The sequence below is a fragment of the Vigna umbellata genome, chromosome 7 (assembly GCF_029865625.1).
Source record: "Vigna umbellata cultivar VRB3 chromosome 7, Vumbellata_1.0, whole genome shotgun sequence".
Taxonomy (NCBI): domain Eukaryota; kingdom Viridiplantae; phylum Streptophyta; class Magnoliopsida; order Fabales; family Fabaceae; genus Vigna; species Vigna umbellata.
In genome coordinates this window covers 29144585-29153381 of record NC_142171.1, presented here as the reverse complement: position 1 = coordinate 29153381, position 8797 = coordinate 29144585, and the positions used below count along the sequence as shown (strand labels likewise).

General features: G+C 38.9%; 3 protein-coding genes across 3 annotated transcripts; 2 read left to right on the top strand and 1 right to left on the bottom strand.

Annotated features, from left to right (window-relative positions):
• The first annotated feature begins 1515 nt into the window (after positions 1-1515).
• On the top strand, positions 1516-2952 carry LOC148195691 (putative caffeoyl-CoA O-methyltransferase At4g26220). The gene is made up of 4 exons (XM_088094239.1): positions 1516-1607; positions 2002-2146; positions 2225-2356; positions 2558-2952. The coding sequence occupies exons 1-4, from the start codon at positions 1516-1518 to the stop codon at positions 2846-2848; spliced, it is 660 nt and encodes a 219-aa protein (XP_087950365.1). The 3' UTR covers positions 2849-2952.
• Positions 2953-3899: 947 nt separating this feature from the next.
• LOC148195690 (small ribosomal subunit protein uS8my-like) lies at positions 3900-5064 on the bottom strand. Its single transcript, XM_088094126.1, has 3 exons — positions 4901-5064; positions 4385-4545; positions 3900-4234 (listed from the first exon to the last, which is right to left on the bottom strand). Exons 1-3 carry the CDS (start codon positions 5028-5030, stop codon positions 4136-4138), a joined length of 390 nt encoding a protein of 129 aa, XP_087950252.1. The 5' UTR covers positions 5031-5064; the 3' UTR covers positions 3900-4135.
• Positions 5065-6556: 1492 nt separating this feature from the next.
• Positions 6557-8522, top strand: LOC148195689 (F-box/LRR-repeat protein At4g29420-like). The gene is made up of 2 exons (XM_088095553.1): positions 6557-7016; positions 7527-8522. Exons 1-2 carry the CDS (start codon positions 6557-6559, stop codon positions 8423-8425), a joined length of 1359 nt encoding a protein of 452 aa, XP_087951679.1. The 3' UTR covers positions 8426-8522.
• The last annotated feature ends 275 nt before the right edge of the window (positions 8523-8797 follow it).

Genomic DNA, 8797 nt, shown 5'->3' with positions numbered 1-8797 from the left:
GGAATGAAGAGCGATGTCGCTCGTTTTGTGGCATCTTGTCTAACCTGTCAACGAGCGAAGGCGGAACACCAAAGACCTGGCGGCCTACTGCAGCAATTGGAAATTCCCGAATGGAAGTGGGATAGCATATCCATGGATTTCGTGACCCATCTACCACGTACGGTCAGAAATCATGACTCGATTTGGGTGATTGTGGACAGACTAACGAAGAGCGCCCACTTCCTGGCCGTGAACTTGAAGATGTCGATGACGAATCTGGCTAAGTTGTATATTAAGGAGATCGTTCGTCTGCATGGAGTGCCTTCAAGCATAGTTTCTGACCGAGACACGAGATTCACATCTCGGTTTTGGCAATCTCTACAAGGTGAGTTAGGGAGCAGACTACAAATGAGTTCAGCGTATCATCCACAAACGGACGGCCAGTCTGAAAGAACTATCCAGACATTAGAAGACTTGCTGAGGACGTGCGTCCTAGATCACTTGGGCGCATGGGATGAAGTCTTGCCACTGGTGGAGTTCACGTATAACAACAGTTTCCAGGCGAGCATTGGAATGGCACCGTTTGAAGCACTTTATGGGAGAAAATGTCGAACGCCACTTTGTTGGTTCAAGGAAGGAGAGAACGTGCTAACTGGACCCGAGCTTATCCAGCAAACGACCGAGAAAGTCAAGCAAATTCAGGAGAGGTTGAAGACGTCTTTGAGCAGGCAGAAATCTTATGCTGATAAGAGGAGAAGACCGTTGGAGTTCGCTGCTGGAGATCATGTGTTCCTTCGACTCAACCCAATCACTGGTGTAGGCCGAGCCGTTCGTCCAAAGAAGCTGTCTCCCAAATTCATTGGACCATACCAGATTCTGAGGAAGATCGGACCAGTAGCTTACGAGCTTGCATTGCCGCCTCAACTATCAAACCTTCACTCAGTTTTCCACGTTTCTCAACTTCGGAAGTATATAGCGAATCCATCACATGTACTGGAGTTGGAGGACGTCCAGCTTTGTCCAGACCGAACGTTGGAGCTACATCCAGTCCGTATAGAAGATAGCCGCACCAAGTACTATAAAGGCAAGGACGTTCGTTTGGTGAAGATGGTGTGGGACGCTAAGACTGGTGATTCAACGTGGGAAGTTGAGAGTGCCATGAAGGACTTATATCCTAATCTATTTCCGGGTGAGTCTTTAATTTTCGAGGTCGAAAATTTTTGTAGATAGGTGGAATGTGAAGTCTCGGAAATTTAAACCATGATTACTGTCAAATCTGTCATTTATTTTCACTGCTGAGTCACCTGACTGCTTCCATAAATGCACCGCGCCACACGTTCAGTGCATTAAAAACGCACTAAACGCTGCATGCAAGAGCGCCACTTGTCACGTAGAAGTTTCGGAAGTCAGAAGTGAGAGTGCAGGTGTCAGCAGAGGAGACGCTCGTTCGTTTGGGCGTGGAAATTAACAAAACTGAGTTCGAAAAACGTTTGTGTTATTCCTTCGCTTCATTTTCAAAAATTATTCAATTCAACAATGTTGTGGCAGTATATACTGGAGACTAGCGTTTACCCTCGAGAAGCCGAGACTCTCAAAGAGCTAAGGAATGCCACCGCAACACACCCTTGGTAATTATTCTCTGCCACAATTATGTCTCAAGACATGTTGACATTATTAAAATCAACAAAGACAAAGTCTTTTATCATAGTTAATGTCTCGGTTGAAACTCGAAAGACTGCTATAAGTTTCAGTTTTTGGTACGAGGCTTAGTCAGAATTATAACCTGTTTACTTTTACATTGCATCTTGTAGATCTGCTTCTTTTTTATGTTTCTTGCTTTTAGCTTCTACATCGTTTTAATGAATTTGTGGTGTGGTTATTGTGTTGATCGTGGTCCCCATTCTCAGGATCTACCTAGAGTTTTTCACTCATATGAATATTTGCGGTAGCAATGTCTGTGCTCAACTAGTAAACAATAAAGGGATTTGTTTCATAAATTTAGTTACCATTTTCACTCTGCAGGGGATTTATGGGCGCTGATCCTGATGCGGGTCAGCTAATGGCCTTGCTCTTCAAGCTGTTGAATGCTAAAAAGACCATTGAAGTGGGAGTTTTTACAGGATACTCTCTTCTCCTCACTGCACTAACCATTCCAGACGATGGAAAGGTTTGCACTTTTCTTTGTTATTTGGTACGTTTAATATGTCTGTTTTATGTCACCAACTCCATTGTCTGTGTGGTGTAGATTATAGCCCTGGATCCAAATAGAGAAGCTTATGAGATAGGACTACCATTCATTAAAAAGGCTGGTGTAGAGCACAAGATCGACTTCATTCAGTCTCCAGCTCTACCTGTTCTTGATAAACTATTAGAAGACGTGAGTATGATTTTGTGTTGTTGTCATGTTACTGACATAACAATGTCATATTACGAGACAGAAAATTGTCTATAATAAATTAAGACCCTAGTTTTTGTTTTTTCTTTTGTTTCTTTCTCCCTTGTACGTAAGAGGATCTAACTCCTTTTACTTTATAGTTAGTTTTTGTTTGATATTTGGGTTCTGTTTCTTCTATTACAGGATTCAAATAAGGATAGTTTTGACTTTGCCTTCGTTGACGCTGATAAAGATAACTACTGGAATTACCACGAGCGGCTTCTTAAACTGGTGAAGATTGGTGGGTTAATAATCTATGATAATACCCTCTGGGGTGGAACTGTTGCCTGGCCTGAAGAGGATGTTCCAATACCCAAAAGAAAATACAGGCAGGCTGTTGTAGCTTTCAACAAAGCAATTGCAGATGATTCTCGTGTTGAAATTTCTGTTGTTTCAATTGGTGATGGCTTCACTATTTGCAGGCGTGCTGAATGAACACCATTCCCAAATGTTTCGTGCTCAATAAACACCATTTCCGAATGTTTCGTGCTGTGATCCAAGTGAACTTAATGTACTGTGTTTTTGGTTTTTCATTCTGCTTTTCCTATGGATGGTTAAAATTGATTTGCCTCAAACTGTGGGGTTATTTGACTGTAATGTGAATCACCGAGTGTTGCTGTTTACTATTAATAAAATAAAATGTGTGATTCTTGGCCTACAATGGAACGTCAAGTTTGGTATCGCAGAAATAAGGTGGATACCTAAATTAGTCCAAAAACAACATCGAGGACACTTCAATCTCACAAGAAAAACTAACCATTGAATTTCTCAAGATTATAAGATGAAACACTAATACACAAAATAGCTAAAAACATCTACCGAATAATTTTGAAACCTCTATACAGTGACTTTCTTCAGAAATTAAATTGAGTTGTTCAAAGCTACACATAACCAACAACCTATCACTAATTTTCGTAGATAAAAAATTAATAATGTTATTATATATGTAACAATGTAAGGGCAAGGATAGAAGGAATTTACAACTGCTACGCAAAGATCGAACGTTACAATTGAAAATTTACATACTTTACAAATGAACTGCCACACATATCACAAATGTTTCTGCACACATCTAAAATTAAAATATCAATAAACTTACTATTTTGAAATTTTCATATCTAACTAGTAATATGAATGATGCCGATGTTCACTGTCTTCCATGAAATATTAGAACAAGGTAATACTTAGAAATCTGGAGCTGAAATTTTCACTAGCAGAGGTATTTCTTATTTCACCCTAAATTGGATGGCAAATGCATTTGTACACGTCTATTTCAACATTCGTAGTTTACTGACGAGCTGAAAAATGTAGCAAAATAATTGGGCTTGAATTTGTTAAGCATATCATAAATGACTACTGAGAAACAAGGATGGAGATTAATTAAAACGTTGTCATCGTTTACATGAAATATCTTCTTATCCAAAACTGTAATTCTTGAGAAAAAGGAAACCACTGCGTAGAATGATAGAATTAACCCTGGACTACATGACTTGGAACTTGAAGTACATTAAGAAATAGGAGGCATAACATTCCTTCATGTTTAAAATACCATTTAACCAAAACAGGACTAATTTCCACAAAGCATCGAATGCAATTCATCATACTCTCCATGCATGAGCTGCTATCTTATAACATTCATACAGGAAAAAAAAATCTTTGAATGTTTATCTGGAAACATAACTGAACGTGATACACAGCCAAAATAGCATGGCAACGATCATTTCAGTGAAAGTAACCAAGAACCTGGCCGCCTACATTCTTCTTAATGGCTTCTTCATGATCCAAAACACCGTCAGGAGTAGTAATCACAACATAACCCCACTGCACACAGCAATAGAAAGGCACAATTATCTTTTTCCTTTGATTTCCATTGACATATCATTCTTAAAACACAAATTATAACAACCACAATCAGACAAAAACAGCAGTCGGAAGCTGTGACACGAAAACGAATCATTAACATAAACCAACCTGATGAGTAGGAAGAGTCTGCCATCTGTAGGCTTCAAGATCCCTTGCCTTCATATCTTTTCGGTATGTAAGAGCCTTGCAATCGTTAATCCTACCTTGTAGTTCAACCGTTATCCTCCCCACTCTATGCGGATCATAGACTTGAAAGTCTTTGATATAACCTATTAGGAATTTAAGCCAAATTAACTACACTAACAGTGGCACAGTACAGAGTAACTGTTAGAATCTTAAAGAACTTTATATCGGTTCATGGACCCTTGCAATCTTAAAGATATTTCACACACGGAAAGTCATGCTCAGACTCAGACGGAAAAGGATGACAGTAACCAAATCAACAACGAAAGTCATTCAAACTCTGATGACATAAATTTCAGAGACTGAAATCACTTTTGAAAAGCGAATTCATACCATTTCATTATTGCCAGATTTGAAATTGTGAAGCAGTTAAAAGGGGTTTCGAGTTTTAGAAAAAAGAATACAAATTATAAAAATAGTGGCTGGAGAAAGAAAAGATACCATGGTTTTTCATGATTCGGAGAAATGAAGACATAACAGTGGAAATTGGCTTGAGTTCCACCATAGCTTTCCCTCTTCTCTCTGCATTCACCATACTCCTCAAGGCATCGTTCAGGATCCTCCTTCCCATCTCTCTAAATTCTCTAACCAAACCTCCTATTTCTCTCATTAGGGTTTTCGAAATATAGTGAACTTTATGGCAAGGGCATATTCGACATTTCGCTTACGTCAAACTATGTAAATAGTTAAAATTCCACAGTCACCCAAAAAGGATAATGACGTGGAAATGAAGTGGTATGGGGTTTTAAGTGGAGGGGTTCATTTTGTGATTTTAGAATCTGAGTTTGGGTGTCAAGAACCCTAGAGAATCGTCTCCCTTTCCAACCACTTAGAAGTGTGCCTATTGTCCATCATTGTTGGATTTTACAGTTCGTCATAACGTCTGTATGTTGTATAGTCGTCTCTCCCACTTAATGATAAGCGTTCGCCGCTGTCCAACTGTATCGATAATAAAGTCAAAATAAGTGAAAAGTTCAAGCAAAGATTTTGCACAGACAGATCAACTGTGAAAATGACATTCAAAATGAATTTTGTCTTTGCTACCATTTCCTGCATTTTGATTTTTGCAAAAAATGGTTCTTTGAACATAAAATTCTATATAAATGGCATAATAATTGTTTCGACATCAATTTTATGTTCAAAAATGGTTAAGGAATAAATTAGAATGACTCTTGTCTTTGTTACCGATGTAGTTTCTGCACTTTGAGTTTTACAAAAAGATAGTTCCTTGGATATGAAATTCTATATAAATGACATAATAATTGTCTCGACATCACTTCTATATTAAAAAATTGTTAAGGAATAAATTAGACACTTTAAGATGAATGTCATTTTTCATAGTTGACGTGTCTCTCACTTATTTTGCTTTTGCTACCAATGCAGTTTCTGCACTTTGATATTTACAAAAGATGGTTTCTTAGACATGAAATTCTATATAAATGGCATAATAATTTTGTCGACATCACTTTTATGTTCAAAAATCGTTAAAGAATAAATTAGGCACTTCAAAATGAATGTCATTTTCATAATTGACCTGCTTGTACAAAACATTTGCCTGAATTCTCCACTTATCTTCTCTTTGCTACCAATGCAGTTTTTGCACTTTGATTTTTACAGAGAATGGTTCATTATACATGAAATTCTATATAAATGGCATAACCAAATAGTCCAACGACAACGAAACGGTGAAAACGCATCCCTTTTGATGCTTGTTCCTTCCAAAGGTTCAAACGACAACAAACACTTATCGATGGATGAAAGGAATATGTCAACAGCAATACTTAGACGAATGGTAAACTCTAACAACGCATGTAAGAGAAAAAACGATTATTTAGGTTCTCTCTAACCCAAACTCAAATTCTAATTTTGAAATCACAAAATCAACTCTCCACTTGATATCCTACCTCACTTCATTTCCACTTCATTTCCACGTCATTTTTCATTTTCTAATTTATATTCCATGTGATTTTGCCACGTGACCTTTGTCAAAATATTCTCAATGTTTTCAAACTATCTTTATCCACCGAAAAACAAAACGCAAACACAAACTCTTTTCTCTCTCTCTATGTTGAATGCAATTGCGCAATTCGATTGGCGATGATGGAGGAGCTTCCGGCGTCGCTGTTGGTGGAAATTGTGAGTCGTTTAACGGACACTACTGATGTGGCGCGATGCAGGGCGGTGTCCAAGGGTCTAAACGCGGCGTCATACGAGGTGCGGTGGCTGAACGTGGTCTGTTCCATGTCGCGCTACCTCAAGTCCCGTTCGCTGGAGACCAAGCACCTCGTCACTCCCTTCAAGACCGTTTTCTCTCACCTCGTATTCCGCTCCACCTCCACTCTTGACTCCGTCTCGCTGGGCGTCGATCGCGCCCTCGGTGGCGTCTCCTTCGACGACGTCGAGGATGAGTCCGACGATCTCTACCTTACCGACATGAACTTCATCAGAGAGTGGCTTCCATCCATTTCCCACGCTCTGAAATCTTTCTCCGTCTCCGATTTCTGGGTCCAGTCTTGTTGGCGCCGATCCGAAGCCTTGTCCCTCATCTCTTCCACCTGTTAGCTTCTTGATTCTCAATTTTTCTTTCTTCATACTTTCTTTCTCTTACAAGAATGCGGTTTCTTGCGCGTGTTTCGTATTCTTTCCGTCAGAATTGGTGTTTCAATTTGTGTTGAAGATTAACATTTGTTTAGATTACTCTGGATGAAATAATATTAAAAGAACCTAATGGTATGTTTGGAAGGTAGAATTGAAGAGAAAAACGTAATATTTGAACTTTTGTTAGTTACATTTTTTTTCCTTTCATTTTCTCTCCAACCAAAGAAAATAGTTCATCAACGTTCTTTCCTCCCTGTTAAACGTACCATCAATGTTGAAATTTGAGTAGAAGGGAAATATGATGGAAAGAAATTATTGAATTTTTATTTTAAAACACTTTCTCTTAAATCAACCAAAAAAACGTATTGTATTCATTTATATCTTCTTTCTGTCCATCCAAACATCCCATAAGAATATGAATCTAAGTTTTATTTGTCTCTCATGGAAATTTGCAATGTGTCTTATTCAGGCCATAATCTTGGGAAATTGGTCGTGAGGAATGCGTGGTTATCCGTGGATGGTTTGTGTTTGATGCCAACGTTGAGACATTTGACCCTTGAGTTTGTGAGACTGGATGATGAGGACTTAAGCAGGATCAATGCTTGTTTCCCTAATTTGACTCAACTCAGTCTTATTGGGGTTGGTGGACTTAAGGAGCCTAAGATTAATTTCTTACACCTTACCACTTGTCAATGGTCGGTCTTAAATGCTCCACTTTCTTTGATCATATGTGCACCTTGCCTTGTTGATTTTGATCTCAGATGCATCAAACCTAAGTTGCTTGTCCTTGAGGCCCCTTCCTTGTCCAATTTTAATCTCTCCCTCGAGAATACTGATGAGCTCAGGTTGAAAAATTGTGCTAATATACAATGCCTTCAGCTCAGTGTAGAATGCCTCTCTCTTGGTTTTTTGTTTACTATGTTTCGTCACTGCAGCACGGTGAAGAGACTTACCTTGGATTTGGTAGGAAGAAGAAAACAGGTTGATGCAGCAGTGTTTGGGATTGATACTTTGTTGGGTTGTTTTCCGAACATAACATGTCTTAGTTTAGGTCCTGGAGCCTGGCATGTGATGGAGAATTCATTTAGACGGGGAGGTTTGGCAGATGGGATTGGTATGAAGATGATAAAACAACTTATTGCACATCTAGTGGTCCATGAAGTGGAGGGTACTCTTGCATTTATTTCTTCTGTTTTGGATAAAAGCACCCAGTTGTGTGATGTTTCTCTTCTTATCCATCGTGATGTTGATTCATATGTTGCTGGCGGCCTGATCTCTTCATGCAGAAGCAAATTCCCAAGAGTGAGATGGAGATGGGGAATATGGAAAGAAGGAATCAAGGATACTTGGGTCTCTGATGGCACCTAGTTTGGTGACTGCTATCTTTGTTATGAAAAGGGGAGTTCTCATTGATTTGTGGGTTTTATTGGCCAACTTTATTTAAAGATGCCCATAATCATGCTAGAAATTGTGATAAATGTCAAAGAGCAGGGACAATCACTAAACTTCATGAGATGCCTTTAAGAGGTATTTTAGAGGTTGAGGTTTTTGATTGTTGGGGTATTGACTTTGTTGGACCCTTCCCTCCATCTTTCAACAATGAATATATCCTGGTAGTAGTGGATTATGTGAGTAAATGGGTGGAAGCATTAGCTTGTCCTAAAAATGATGCTAGCACGGTAATTAAATTCCTGAAAAGGCAGATATTCTCACGTTTTGGCACTCCAAGAGTGTTGATTA

Bases quoted from the DNA above. Each gene is read 5' to 3' on its own strand.
- LOC148195690 (XM_088094126.1), bottom strand. From the start codon at position 5,030: ATGGGAAGGAGGATCCTGAACGATGCCTTGAGGAGTATGGTGAATGCA. The intron at 4,546-4,900 runs GTATCTTTTCTT...AATTCCTAATAG, and splicing joins CCGAATCATGAAAAACCATG to GTTATATCAAAGACTTTCAA. The intron at 4,235-4,384 runs GTTGGTTTATGT...TGCTGTGTGCAG, and splicing joins AGACTCTTCCTACTCATCAG to TGGGGTTATGTTGTGATTAC.
- LOC148195689 (XM_088095553.1), top strand. From the start codon at position 6,557: ATGATGGAGGAGCTTCCGGCGTCGCTGTTGGTGGAAATTGTGAGTCGT. The intron at 7,017-7,526 runs GTTAGCTTCTTG...TGTCTTATTCAG, and splicing joins GTCCCTCATCTCTTCCACCT to GCCATAATCTTGGGAAATTG.
- LOC148195691 (XM_088094239.1), top strand. From the start codon at position 1,516: ATGTTGTGGCAGTATATACTGGAGACTAGCGTTTACCCTCGAGAAGCC. The intron at 1,608-2,001 runs GTAATTATTCTC...TTCACTCTGCAG, and splicing joins GCCACCGCAACACACCCTTG to GGGATTTATGGGCGCTGATC. The intron at 2,147-2,224 runs GTTTGCACTTTT...TGTGTGGTGTAG, and splicing joins CCATTCCAGACGATGGAAAG to ATTATAGCCCTGGATCCAAA.